This window comes from Gadus morhua, chromosome 8, assembly GCF_902167405.1.
Source record: "Gadus morhua chromosome 8, gadMor3.0, whole genome shotgun sequence".
Lineage (NCBI taxonomy): Eukaryota > Metazoa > Chordata > Actinopteri > Gadiformes > Gadidae > Gadus > Gadus morhua.
In genome coordinates this window covers 808,273-823,076 of record NC_044055.1, presented here as the reverse complement: position 1 = coordinate 823,076, position 14,804 = coordinate 808,273, and the positions used below count along the sequence as shown (strand labels likewise).

At 43.0% G+C, this 14,804-nt stretch overlaps 2 protein-coding genes across 2 annotated transcripts; both read left to right on the top strand.

Moving 5' to 3' along the window:
* The first annotated feature begins 1,482 nt into the window (after nt 1–1,482).
* Nucleotides 1,483–5,012, top strand: LOC115548758 (C-C chemokine receptor type 3-like). Its single transcript, XM_030363580.1, has 2 exons — nt 1,483–1,530; nt 2,197–5,012. The coding sequence occupies exon 2, from the start codon at nt 2,212–2,214 to the stop codon at nt 3,340–3,342; it is 1,131 nt and encodes a 376-aa protein (XP_030219440.1). The 5' UTR covers nt 1,483–1,530; nt 2,197–2,211; the 3' UTR covers nt 3,343–5,012.
* Nucleotides 5,013–8,995: 3,983 nt separating this feature from the next.
* On the top strand, nt 8,996–11,975 carry LOC115548760 (C-C chemokine receptor type 3-like). Its single transcript, XM_030363582.1, has 2 exons — nt 8,996–9,296; nt 9,943–11,975. The coding sequence occupies exon 2, from the start codon at nt 9,958–9,960 to the stop codon at nt 11,053–11,055; it is 1,098 nt and encodes a 365-aa protein (XP_030219442.1). The 5' UTR covers nt 8,996–9,296; nt 9,943–9,957; the 3' UTR covers nt 11,056–11,975.
* The last annotated feature ends 2,829 nt before the right edge of the window (nt 11,976–14,804 follow it).

The window sequence follows — 14,804 nt, the reverse complement described above, 5'->3', positions numbered from 1 at the left end:
TGTGTGTGTGTGTGTGTGTGTGTGTGTGTGTGTGTGCGCGCGTGCGCGTGTGTGTGTGCGTGTGCGTGTGCGTGTGCGTGTGCGTGTGTGTGCGTGTGTGTGTGTGTGTGTGTGTGCGTGTGTGTGTGTGTGTGCGTGTGTGCACATCCATCCGAGCAGATTAGAGAAGTGCACACTCAGTAACCGTTGTTCATTAGTGTTGAAACACCCCCCTGCTCTGCTATTGCGTAACCCTCCGGGGTATTTTAAACCACCTCTCTCTTTTTAAACCCAATGTTCAGCTCGTTGGAATCTCTTTTGTGCTTGCAAATCCAATGCTACTGGGATGTGATTTACCACATATCTGTTCAGTCAGAATCAGATATTCCTCTTCCCTGGCCATACCCCGTGATCACGCAGAGGGCAACATGCCCAATCCAGTGCACCGTTTACCTCAGTCACCCCCGGGACATCAGCAACCTGCATGTTTGAATTCATCCAGCCGGCCCCCTCTACCTGCAGATCCCCACTCCATCCCATCATTTCCAGGGTAAAGGGACCCTAAGATGCACTCATTTCCCATACCGCTGTGTTGTTATTACCAACATTGCTCTTTCATCCTGTGTGACGATGATAACATCCTCTGGAACTCTTACACTGGAGAAGAGCGACCCAACTCAAGGGTGAACCTGTTAAAGACAATCCCAGTCACCTGTCTGTGTGTGACATCCAACATTACTTTAATCCTTTACCCGTTCCTCAGGTGTCACGGTGTGGACATCCCCTCTCCAAGAGATCAAAGGCATTATATTATCATGCTTTTGTTTTGAGTTTTTTGCTTTGCTTACAGTCGATTTAACAACTGATTGTTCCTCTGTTGGCTGTTTTTCCCATGAAGAAATGTGTACTTGAGTACTTACTGATAATATTGTTTTATAGATTCAAACCATTGGATTATATTGGATTACCTCAAAAAAATAAAACTAGGCAAACAAGGTCAGTATTAAACTGTGTAGGGATAGCACATAAAGTTGTGTCACATATTTGAGTTGCTGTATAGCCTACTATAAAGATTGTTCCATTTTCACTGTGGATGTGGGTATTCCTCTAGTTAAAATTACCAGACTCATTTTGATATACATCTTAAACTAAATCCAGCAAGCCATGTTATGATTATAATTATGATAATCATAATAATGTATTGTAATGCCAAACAGTCTTGTTATGTTTACCACGTTGGGGTCAGCCTATACCAGTAAACTGTAGTATCTGTATGTAAAGTGCTAAACAAACGATCCTGTATATTACGTCATCATCAATATTTCACTTTGTAAGGTATGAGTATAAAAAACATTGAGTCCAGGCCAAGCTTCTGTTCAGTATTGGTGCCAGAATCACCGTATGTGCGAGAGGTGTCGATTTATAGCTGCGTAATGTAAATGGGGAGGATATCTCAGTTCCTCTTAAGGCCTTCCCCTTAACCCTCATGTCTATGCTAAACACCCACAGCTCTTCACTCATCCACTCCCCCACATACGGAAATCAACATTGGTGAGTTATTGTGTTTAAGAAGAATCTTTTAAAAGCCAAATTAAGTTCTCCCTTTACACTGAAATGACTAGACTTTGGCCCGTCCACCTCCAGCAATAGGTCATTATTGTTATCAATCAATTATAAGCATTTGTATTTATGTTAAAGAATGGAGAAGACAAACTCAAGCTGCAATTACAACCAGTAAAATAATGAGTAAGAAAGATGATTTGGGCATAGAAAAGATCCTACTTTTATTTGTACAGTGTTATGCACAGTGTGTGTTATAACTATATTCCTGCAGTGACAGAAACACTATGGTCGATACCTCAAAGCTGTCACTGTAGCGCTCTCAGCTATTGTCTTGCTTATTATATTAATAATATATTAAATATTTCTCATATTATTTTAGTACTATGATATTATTATAATATTTATTAAATGTTGATCATTTGTCAAGTGTTTTTATCCCTTTTGTTCTTTTAACTGCAAAATATTTGATCCAGACCTTTTAAGTATAAAAGTGTTTTAATTGTGTTGTCATTTGAAGCTCTACTTCAGAGCAGCTTATGCATGATGGGCACAGCCTTCCGTCTCAAATACATATCACCCATGTAGATGAAGACATTGATTTGCACAATATTCAATCATATGAGACTTATTAATACGCTTCTCCATCTACCACAGGTTTAAGCAATAACCATGGAGGATGAGCAGCATGACCATTCCTTGGATCTGTTTAGCATCAGCGACAACACCAGCTATCCATCGTACGTCTTGGATATGGCTAACAATAGTGAGAACACAAGCGTTCCAGATTACGTGGATGAAACGCCCGTCGAACTCTGCTCTGCATCAAACGTCAACCAATTGGGCTCGGCCATCATTCCTTATTTCTACTACATCAACTTCCTCCTGAGTTACTTGGGCAACTGGCTTGTTTTGTTCATCATCGTCAAGCTTGAGAAGGTCAACAGCGTCACTAACATCTTCCTCATCAATCTGGTCACCTCCAACATCCTGTTTGCATCCAGCTTCCCCTTCCTGGCCAAATACCATTCCTCCGAGTGGATCTTCGGCACGGTGCTTTGCAAGTTGGTCAGCAGTGCCCATCTGATTGGTTTCTACAGTTCCATCCTCTTCCTCACCCTGATGACCTTTGACCGCTACCTGGCCGTGGTGCACGCGGTGTCCGCTGCCAAGAGCAGGAAGAGGGCGTACGCCATCGGGGCGTCGTTGATCGTTTGGTTCATCAGTGTGCTGGCCAGTCTAAATGAGCTGGTGTTCAAAGGCGTGCGGAAGCACAGCGAGCACCGCCTGATGTGTGAGGCGACAGGATACCACGCCGACGTCGTCGAACAGTGGAATCTGGTCAGCTACTACATGCAGTTCCTCCTCTTCTTCCTGCTGCCCCTCTTCATGGCGATGTACTGCTACACCTGCATCACCGTGCGGATCATGTCCACTCGCATGAGGGAGAAATGGCGCTCGGTGAAGCTGATATTCATCATCATGTTCACCTTCTTCGTTTGCTGGACTCCCTATAACATCGTGATCCTGCTGAAGGCCATTCAGATCTCCACAGCCGACGATGCAAACCGGAAGTGCGATCAGGTTGAGGCGTTGAACTATGCGTTGTACGTGACCAGAGACATAGCGTTCTTGTATTGTTGCATCAGCCCCATGTTCTACTCCTTTGTGGGTAAGCGGTTTCAGAGTCATTTCAGGAATCTGTTGTCGAAGAACATGCCTTGTCTGGCACGTCAACTCAGACCCGCTAGTCTGAGCAGCAAGTCCACCGCACAAAGGACATCCCACACAAACGACTTTTAACGCTTGGGAGACAATGTACTTTGTTTGAAATTGGATAATTGGATGGGAAAATGGATAATTAAATTTGATGATGTTTATTGTTTTGTCAGTTTTACGTTTAAATGTAGTCATTTAGCATATACCTTGTAGATGAATATCTAATAATTAATTGCAATTATGTAGCACTCTTTTTTAAGACACTCAAAGTGCTTTAATCAGTTAGTTAGTTTATTAGTGGTCCCCTTAGGGAAATTATTTTTCACACTTTCCTTCCGTCATTTCCCAAATAGTGAGTTTGTGGTTGAGAATAACACCTCATATTAACGAGGCTGAGAACAATCTAAGTTTGTATTGATTTTAGAGAAGTTACATTTAGGAGGATGAAGAGTCGCAAGAGGAAGTGTAAAATAACGGAGTTGTTCTGCCAAGGCCGTGAACTAGCTTTGTCATGACAACATTAGCAATTTTTTCCAGTTTTGTGTGAAATCTAATTCTAAAGAGAGAATATGATAGAATTTGAATTTAGAATTTCTGCATTTTAACTGTTATGTTGTAAAACCATTTTGTGTTGCATAAGCGTTGTTGTATTTCTACTGTTATTTCATTTTAGTTGTAAGGAAATTATTTTTCACAGTTTCCCTCCGTCATTTCTCAAATAGTGAGTTTGTGGTTGAGAATAACAGCTCATATTAACGAGGCTGAGAACAATCTAAGTTTGTATTGAATTTAGAATAGCTACATTTAGGTTCTCGAAGGATGAAAAATCGCAAGAGGAAGTGTAAAATAACGGAGTTGTTCGGCCGTCAACTGGCTTTGTCATGACAACATTGCCAATTTGAACCACTTTTGCTTGAAATATAATTATAAAGAGAGAATATAGTATATATTGAATTTAGAATTTCTGCATTTTTACTGTTATGTTGTAAAACCATTTTGTGTAGCATAAGCGTGGTTGTGTTTCTACTGTTATTTCATTTTAGTTGTGGAATGTGTAACACATGAAGATGAAGCTGTGGTTTGGATGGTTCGTGCTGCTCTTCCTAACAGCAGTGGTCGATCCCCGGCCAGTAGAGATGAAGCTGTGGTTTGGATGGTTTGCGCTGCTCTTCCTAACAGCAGTGGACGATCACCGGCCAGTAGAGATGAAGCTGTGGTTTGGATGGTTTGCGCTGCTCTTCCTAACAGCAGTGGTCGATCCCCGGCCAGTAGAGATGAAGCTGTGGTTTGGATGGTTCGTGCTGCTCTTCCTAACAGCAGTGGACGATCCCCGGCCAGTAGAGATGAAGCTGTGGTTTGGATGGTTCGTGCTGCTCTTCCTAACAGCAGTGGTCGATCCCCGGCCAGTAGAGATGAAGCTGTGGTTTGGATGGTTTGTGCTGCTCTTCCTAACAGCAGTGGTCGATCCCCGGCCAGTAGAGTCGATGCGCTACCGAAGGCCGAGCTACCGCAACTCCACCGTCTACCGTCACTCTTCCACCACTTAAAATACATGTTGATAGATATGTTTAAATAATCTCCAGCTCTTCTTTTATATCATAGCTCTTAATAGTGCTCCGACGGCTGCTTTGCTTAGTTCCGATTTTTAAGATGTGTGATCGGGAAGCAATATTTGGGGTTCAGCTTCATAGTTGAAAGTATAAAGTTTCTGCAAATAAATGTAATGTAGTGAATAAAAAACATTATTTTCTTAATGTAAATTTTCTTAAAAAATATTATTTTCTTAATGTTTGTTTCTTAAATACTCTTGGACAAATGTGTTATTACAGAGTGATATTCCTAAATTGTGAACTGTGCCAGAACCCTTTTTTTTATATATATGGTTATTATAAAAGATAATTTGCAGCAAAGGCCAACATTGTGGTTAAACCTAGTAAAAAACTCACCAATTTATTTTTCCAAACTGATTTAATAACAATCAATGAATGGAGACGGCTTTTCATAGAATGAAATTGCTATTCCACGCAAAGTATCATGAACACTGAAAAATTAGATCAGTATTCGTCAGTGTTCGCTATGTTCAACTGCAAGCAAATTCAAGCTCAATTCTCAAGGAGTTGTGTTGCCCTCTAGTGGTGATTTAAGAATTCCCTCAAAGGGCTTAGAATGCAAACCACCACTAGAGGGCGACATAAGAATGGAGCTTGAATCCGACTACAGCTAACTCGGATTCAAGCTCAGGCTCAGGTTACTTGCTGCCACTGCACATCATCATGCAGTTAGGTGAGTGCTACAAGCAACGCTCCACTATTGTTGGGATGAACCCTGAATTTGACCTTGAAAAGTGTTTGAGATGCATCATTACTAAAAAGTGGCAACCCTGCACACAAGCACACATAATGAGGAAATATTTCAGATAATTTAAAGATGGTGAGGAACTGAGTGTTCTATCCAACTCCGTGTCAAACTGAGGGGGTTTAGCGAAATTAAGGTTTTATCAAGCCAAATGATTCTCATCAGTAACATGGAAACACAACAAAGCATTGCATTCAATACAGCTGCAGGTTAAGGCTCTCATTTGAACCCGAATTTGGCAGATGATTAAAAGATAAATGTATAAACAACTCAAACAAAACCTCTTCTCAAGGTCTAATTATCTAATGTTTACCGAAACATGGTGGCTGTGAAGTGTCTGCTAATTGGAAGAAGGAGCTGGCTGAGCTCAGTTCTCTCAGCTCCTCCAGCTGGTCACTCCGTCCAGAGGTTGTCAGTGTGAAGGGTTGGCCGGACCCCCGGGAACGCCGGGGGCCCCCGGCCTGGAGGGGGGGCGCGGACCCCAAGGGCACCCGGGCCAGGACGGGCCCCGGGGCCACTCGGGGATGCCAGGGCATCGGGGCCCCCGAGGATCTAAAGGTGTGTTCTCAGACGAGAGGTGACTAGCTGTCATGATCCGCTCCTGGCTTTCCATCCTACTGTCAGCTCTGTACTGTCATGATCCGCTCCTGGCTTTCCATCCTACTGCCAGCTCTGTACTGTCATGATCCGCTCCTGGCTTTCCATCCGAACAGCCTTCTGTCCCTGACCCCTCTGCCTGCTCGCCCCTTGTCTGTCTCCAGTTCGCTTGGATTCCCTCCCCGGAGGTCTCTGCGTGAAAGTCGGACTGTTTTGGCTAGCTCAGGTTGTGGACTATTCTTGTGTACCTTCTGTGGATTTTAAGACCCTGTTTGGACAATAAACTCTTGAACTGTTCCAACGCTGGTCTTAGTCTGTGCTGTTCTTGGGTCCAACCTCGCGCCCATTACACTAGCGTCTGCCTACTGGGTTCCCCTAGACTGGGTACCCTCAGCCCGTTCTGCCCTGCAGTAGGGTCTGAAGAAGAGCAACACATTTCTTTCTGCTTCCGATACGTTTTTGCGGGAGCCAATCACCAAGCTGGCTTTTCCCCTTGGCGCGCTATTGGCTGGTTTAACACAATGCCGACAGGGAAGCGACGGCAAGCAGCCAATTGCGTACAGAGTCATTTGAACTGGCCCGTTGATCACGCCTTTCGTGCTGAAGGAGATGACAGCAGCTTCCCCATCTACGATTGAGCTGGCAATAGCCGGGCTAGGGTTCCCCCACACGTTGATGTGGGGGAACCCTAGCTCCTGGGATCCCCCACAGGGTGGCGTGGGGGCCCTAGCTCCTGGGTTCCCCCCTAGGGTGGCGTGGGGGCCCTAGCTCCTGGGTTCCCCCACAGGGTGGCGTGGGGGCCCTAGCTCCTGGGTTCCCCCACAGGGTGGCGTGGGGGCCCCTGACGTCGCGCAGACCCTGACAAGCAGAAGGCGGCAGTAGGGTCGCGCTCATGTATGTGCTAAAATTCTTGATGCCTCACTGTTTTCGTCTGCTTTTTTGTCTTTTTTTTTGGCATGTATCTATGATTAGCTTATAACTGTTAACGAGGTGACACATCTTGTGTGTGTGTGTGTGTGTGTGTGTGTGTGTGTGTGTGTGTGTGTGTGTGTGTGTGTGTGTGTGTGTGTGTGTGTGTGTGTGTGCGTGCGTGCGTGTGTGTGTGTGTGTGTGTGTGTGTGTGTGTGTGTGTGTGTGTGTGTGTGTGTGTGTGTGTGTGTGTGTGTGTGTGTGTGTGTGTGTGTGTGTACATGCATCAGAGCAGATCAGAGAAGTGTCCACTCTTCAGCCTCTCCCCATTAGTGTTGAATCACCCCCATGCTCTGCTATTGCGTAACTCTCCGGGTTGGTCGGCACAAGCCGTGTTCAAGCCAATGCCACTGCCATTTATTATTGGGACACAAATGATGTTTGAATTCAAAGATCAAGGGTGCATGTCCTCAACATTTTGCCCTATTTAAACCACCTCTCTCTTTTAAACCCAATGTTCAGCTCGTTTGAATCTATTTTGTGCTTGCAAATCCAATGCTACTGGGATGTGATTACCACATATCTGTTCAGTCAGAATCAGATATTCCTCTTCCCTGGCAATACCCCGTGATCACGCAGAGGGCAACATGCCCAATCCAGTGCACCGTTTACCTCAGTCACCCCCGGGACATCAGCAACCTGCATGTTTGAATTCATCCAGCCGGCCCCCTCTACCTGCAGATCCCCACTCCATCCCATCATTTCCAGGGTAAAGGAACCCTAAGATGCACTCATTTCCCGTACCGATGTGTCATTATTACCAACATTGCTCTTTCATCATGTGTGACGATGATAACATCCTCTGGAACTCTTACACTGGAGAAGAGCGACCCAACTCAAGGGTGAACCTGTTAAAGACAGACACCTGTCTGTGTGTGACATCCAACATTACTTTAATCCTTTACCCGTTCCTCAGGTGTCACGGTGTGGACATCCCCTCTCCATGAGCTCAAAGCGATTATATTATCATGAATCGTCTGGAGCTGCTGTTGTTTTTAGTTTTTTGCTTTGCTTACAGTTGATTTAACAGCTGATTGTTCCTATGTTGGCTTTGGAATTATGTTTTTCCCATGAAGAAATGTTTTCAGACATTCAAAAAGTTTACCTAACGTAATGAACGTAATTAACGGTTCTGTGATTGCGTGATATAATGTACCTCCAAGATACCAGTTGGCTTTTTCTTTTAAGTATTATACTTATTTATTAATCTTTCCAACCAATGTTTGGATTTTGAATCTTGTAATGTACACAAATGTCGATTTTGAATCTTGTAATGTACCCTTGAAGTATTTGTGTACATGTTTTGGTCAATTTGATATATTTTTTATGCTCTTTTCAGATGAACAGTGAAGTATTGTTGTTTGTCTGAACAAAGTACCACTGATGCATGATCAATGTGTCTTCTTCAAGCAACAAAAATGAGACCATATTCTGAAATGCATGAGCTTACTTTATTTTGGTTTTACTACGGTTTCATTTCAATCATTAGAATTGCATGACTTACTGATTATATTGTTTTATAGATTCAAACCATTGTATTATATTGGACTAGGAAAACTAGGTCAGTATTAAACTGTGTAGGGATAGCATATATAGCTGTGTCACATATTTGAATTGCTGTTTAGCCTACTATAAAGATTGTTCCATTTTCCACTGTGGATGTGGGTACCCTCTAGTTAAAATCACCAGACTCATTACGATATACATCTTAAACTAAATCCAGCCAGCCATGTAAAGGTTATTAATTATGATAATCATCACAATGTATTGTAATGCCAAACAGTCTTGTTATGTTTACCACGTTGGGGTCAGCATGTACCAGTAGGCTGTCGTATTTGTATGCAAAGTGCTAATCAAACGGTGCTTTAGATTACATCATTATCAGTATTTGACTTTATAAAGCATGAGTGTAAAACACATCGAGTCCAGGCCAAGCTTCTGTTCAGTATTGGTGCCAGAATCATCGTATGTGCGAGAGGTGTCCATTTAAAGTTGCGTAATGTAAATGGGGAGGATATCTCAGTTCCTCTTAAGGCCTTCCCGTTAACCCTCATGTCTATGCTAAACACCCACAGCTCTTCACTCATCCACTCCTCGAAATACGGAAATCAACATTGGTGAGTTATTTTGTTTAAGACGAATCTTTTAAAAGCCAAATTAAGTTCTCCCTTTACACTGAAATGACTAGACGGTGGCCCGTCCACCTCAAGCATTATGTCATTATGTATTATTATCAATCAATTATTAGCATTCGTATTTATTTTAAAGAATGGAGAAGACAAGCTGCAATTACAACCAGTAAAATAATGAGTAAGAAACATGATTTGGGCATAGAAAAGATCCTATATTAATTTGTACAGTGTTATATGTGAGGTATGTATGCACAGTGTATGTTATAACTATATTTCTGCAGTCACCGAAACACTATGTTTGATACCTGAAAGCTGTCACTGTAGAGCTCTCAGCTATTGTCTTGCTTATTATATTAATAATATATTAAATATTTCTCATATTATATTAGAACTATTATATTATTATTATTATTATCATTTGTTCTTTTAACTGCAAAATATTTGATCCAGACCTTTTAAGTATAAAAGTGTTTTAATTGTGTTGTCATTTGAAGCTCTACTTCAGAGCAGCTTATGCATGATGGGCACAGCCTTCCGTATCGAAAACATATCACCCATGTAGATGAATACATCGATTTGCACAGCATTCAATCATATGAGACTTATAAATATGTTTTCCAATCTACCACAGGTTCAAGCAATAACCATGGAGTATGAGCATAATTATGATGATGAGGATGAAAAAATCTGGGATATGCTTAACAACAGTGAAAACACAAGCTATCCAGATTGTGAGGATAACGAGCACGTCAAACTCTGCTCTGCATCAAACGTCAACCAATTGGGCTCGGCCATGATTCCTTATTTCTACTACATCAACTTCCTCCTGAGTTACTTGGGCAACTGGCTTGTTTTGTTCATCATCGTCAAGCTTGAGAAGGTCAACAGCGTCACTAACATCTTCCTCATCAATCTGGTCACCTCTAACATCCTGTTTGCATCCAGCTTCCCCTTCCTGGCCAAATACCATTCCTCCGAGTGGATCTTCGGCACGGTGCTTTGCAAGTTGGTCAGCAGTGCCCATCTGATCGGTTTCTACAGTTCCATCCTCTTCCTCACCCTGATGACCTTTGACCGCTACCTGGCCGTGGTGCACGCGGTGTCCGCTGCCAAGAGCAGGAGGAGGGCGTACGCCATCGGGGCGTCGTTGATCGTTTGGTTCATCAGTGTGCTGGCCAGTCTAAATGAGCTGGTGTTCAAAGGCGTGTGGAAGGACAGCGAGCAGGGCCTGATGTGTGAGGAGACAGGATACCACGCCGACGTCGTCGAACAGTGGAATCTGGTCAGCTACTACATGCAGTTCCTCCTCTTCTTCCTGCTGCCCCTCTTCATTGTGATGTACTGCTACACCTGCATCACCGTGCGGATCATGTCCACTCGCATGAGGGAGAAATGGCGCTCGGTGAAGCTGATATTCATCATCATGTTCACCTTCTTCGTTTGCTGGACTCCCTATAACATCGTGATCCTGCTGAAGGCCATTCAGATCTCCACAGCCGACAAAGCAAACCCGATGTGCGTTCAGGTCGAAGCTCTGAACTATGCGTTGTACGTGACCAGAAACATAGCGTTCTTGTATTGTTGCATCAGCCCCATGTTCTACTCCTTTGTGGGTAAGCGGTTTCAGAATCACTTCAGGAAGCTGTTGTCGAAGAACATGCCTTGTCTGGCACGTCACTTCAGACCCGCTAGTCTGAGCAGCAAGTCCACCTCACAAAGGACATCCCACACAAACGACTTTTAACATGCGGGAGACAATTTACTTTGTTTGAATTACACAATTGAATGGGAAAATGGATGATTCAATTTTAAGTTTTACATTTAAATGTAGTCATTTAGCATATACCTTATAAATGAATATCTAATAAGTAATTGCAATTATGTAGTGTTCTTTTTTAAGGCACTTAAAGCGCTTTAATCAGTTAGTTAGTTTATTAGTTGTCCCCTTAGGGACATTTTTTTTCAGTTTCCTTCCGTCATTTCCCAAATAGTGAGTTTGTGGTTGAGAATAACACCTCATATTAACGAGGCTGAGAACAATCTAAGTTTGTATTGTTTTTAGAGAAGTTAGGTTAGGTTCTCGAAGGATGAAAAATCACTAGAGGAAGTGTAGAATAACTGAGTTGTTCGGCCGTCAACTAGCTTTGTCATGACAGCATTTTAACCACTTTTGCTTGAAATATAATTATAAAGAGAGAATATAATCGATATTGAATTTAGAATTTCTGCATTTTTAATGTTATGTTGTAAAACCATTTTGTGTAGCATAAGCGTTGTTGTGTTTCTACTGTTATTTCATTTTAGTTGTAGAGCATGTGTAAGAAATGAAGATAAAGCGTCGTTTGGATGGTTTGCGCTGCTCTTCCTAACAGCAGTGGTCGATCCCCGGCCAGTAGAGTCGATGCGCTACCGAAGCCGGAGCTACTGCAACTCCACCGTCTACCGACACTCTTCCACCACTTGGATGTGGAAAATATATGTCGACATATATATGTTTAAGAAAAATCTCCAGCTCTTCTTTTTATATCGTAGCACTTAAAAATGCTACGACGGCTGCTTTGCTTTTTTCCTTTTTTTAAGATGTGTGATTGGGAAGCAATATTTGGGGTCCATCTTCATTGTTGAAAGTATAAAGTATCAAATAAATGTAATGTAGTGAATGCATTTTTTTATTTTCTTGAGGTTAATTTTCCTAATTTTCTTATTTCTTAAATACTCTTGGACGAATGTGTTATTGCAGAGTGATACCCCTAAGAAGCCTTGAAATTATGTCTTGAAATTATACGGAGGAGTTATGCTGGTGTCACATACCATTGTTGGGAACTGCAGTTACCGTTCCACCTGAACGGCAGTTACCGTTTCAGAACGGTAGTTACCGTTCCAGAAAGGCATATGCCATGGCATTACCGTTTCAGAACGGTAGTTACCGTTTCAGAACGGTAGTACTAGTTACCGTTTCAGAACGGCATATGCCATGGTATGTCAGTGGTCGCGACGGCAGTTACCGTTTCAGAACGGTAGTTACCGTTTCAGAACGGCAGTTACCGTTCCAGAACGGTAGTTACCGTTTCAGAACGGCAGTTACCGTTCCAGAACGGCATATGCCATGGTATGTCAGTGGTCGCGACGGCAGTTACCGTTTCAGAACGGTAGTTACCGTTTCAGAATGGCAGTTACCGTTCCAGAACGGCTTATGCCATGGTATGTCAGTGGTCGCGACGGCAGTTACCGTTTCAGAACGGCAGTTACCGTTCCAGAACGGCATATGCCATGGTATGTCAGTGGTCGCGGTGGCACATGCCACAGGCCATTAAACGATCTCGGCGTCTCTCCCTTTTTTTCACGACCATGTTGAAAGTTAGTTTTTCCACTGAGGTTGTTGTTGCGTGTTCTGGTGAAAAAACAAAGGAAAACGAGATTCATGTATGCAGGCTTTCGTTATTGCATAGCACCACTTTTTTTCCTTTGGCTACATCTATTATTTTGCCATTACCTTATTTGTATGGGCCTGCAGTCAATAACAAGCCTTCCTGAACTATAAAGACACATTTGGTAAAAGCATTCCACTAATGGGTCCTTACTCCAAAGAGCGATGACCGAGTGGGATATCATCTGAAAACCGATCCCTCATGTTTCACTTCAAGGCCGCTATCTTTCAGCTCGGGAGGTCAAAGACAGTAGAACTGAACCGTGCAGTTAGACCCAACCATGAAGACCAAAAATGATGTCTAGTATATTTTGTTTGTACAGCCCTAAAGGTTCAAAGGGATTCGCAGGGAAACCGTTCTCATACATCCGCCTTAATCCAAGCCATGTCCATCTATTCCGTTTGCATAATTGCCTAAGTCATATTTTAAGGTTCATCTTGTATTTAGCTTCAATAATGCCTGATAGTGATTATGGAATCTAATAAAGCACTCTGATTGGCTTAGGTTATAGCCAATGAGTCATAGTGAATCAGCAGTGTTAGGATAGTAGAGTTTGGTTGAATATCACATTGCGGCCAAAATATGATGATAAGTTGCAGCGTCTGGTGAAGACAGCAAGCAAAATAATTGGATGCAGTCAGACGTCAGTCACCCAGCTATGGGCAGATCTTGTTGTTGATAAAGCTTAGCGGATACTTAGAGATCCTACCCACCCCTTATATAGGAGGTTTCAACTCAGCAACTGGGCAGTAGCAGGCTGCTGCAAAGGTCAAGGTCAAAAGGACAAGAGGTGTAGCTTGTCATTTGTCCCCTCTGCTATTAGACTTTTTAATGAAAGACACAGGTCAAGATCGTGAACACTGTGTTTTTCTTTTACTATTTTTAAACTAATTTTGGAATGTTGTTTTTAGGCCTGCTACTGATTCACTGAACTATTTATTTCTTAAATGTTGTTGTTGTGTGTGTGGCGTTCCCAGTTGTATGCCTGTGTCTTAAATGTGCTGCACTTTTGACCACACAAATTTCCCAACTCTGAGATAATAAAGTATACTTTTATACTTTGCAGTACATTTTCGATGTACTGCAGCAGCACCCTGGTTCAGACCCGAGGATGTCTGGGTCTCAGAACTTGCGTGACAACCAACATAAACGCACGGGGGAACTGAAAAACTCTCCAAAAGTGAGGAAAATCGCGAAAGGGAACTCATTGCTTTGAGACAGTGTGTGCAGCACCTTTACATACGTGGTGGTTTACACGTCACTAAAGTTAGAAGAACCAAGTCAATAAGAGGAAGGTAAAACTCTAGTTACAGCGAACAACCACTGACTGCCTCGGGCCGTGGGAGTGAGGCCACGAAGAGACACCGGTAACCCGTTTGTCACAGGAGCAAACGGTGCAGCAACACCTCTCATCAATCCAGCCCGGCAAATGGAGACATTCGTACGCCGGAGTGACCCCCTCTGCAGTCCAGTTAGCGGGCGCGTTGAGGCTTAACGATGAGCCCTGTCACCGGGACAGAGGAGAGGGAACGGGCTCTCATCATACCAGCCCTCCGGCGTTATTACTGGGGACCATCCCTCCATTTTGTACAATGATGGTGTCTTCTCGTTTGCCAGTGAGTGCTAATGGCTTTTTAGCCCCTAAGAAGTCACAGAAGTGTCACACGGAAGTTAAAGAGAAAGAATAATATGTCAACCTATTTCTGTTCCCTAGGAAGGGAGAATGTCCAAAGCGCTGCAAACAATCTTGCAAAAATATGCGAAACACAGAGTTTGAATTTAACACTTAATCCACAGACAATGTAGGGGGAGAGCCGGGTCGATTGAAACACGGGACGATTGAAACACAGCGATTTCCTCGAAAACCACGCAAGGCTTTCACGTCAAATTTCGTCACTACGTTCAGCACGGAAGCCTGACCAACCCCACGAAATTTCGTGTAATGACGTACCACCGTTCAAATGTTATCCCCCAAACCTGTTTTCGAGAGCGGAAACTAAAATCCTTCCTGCGGTAGTTTTTTTGTAATAAATAGTTGTGTTTTTTGTTTCATGCCATAATAATA

Coding starts and splice junctions, on each gene's coding strand:
- LOC115548758 (XM_030363580.1), top strand. CDS start 2,212: ATGGAGGATGAGCAGCATGACCATTCCTTGGATCTGTTTAGCATCAGC.
- LOC115548760 (XM_030363582.1), top strand. CDS start 9,958: ATGGAGTATGAGCATAATTATGATGATGAGGATGAAAAAATCTGGGAT.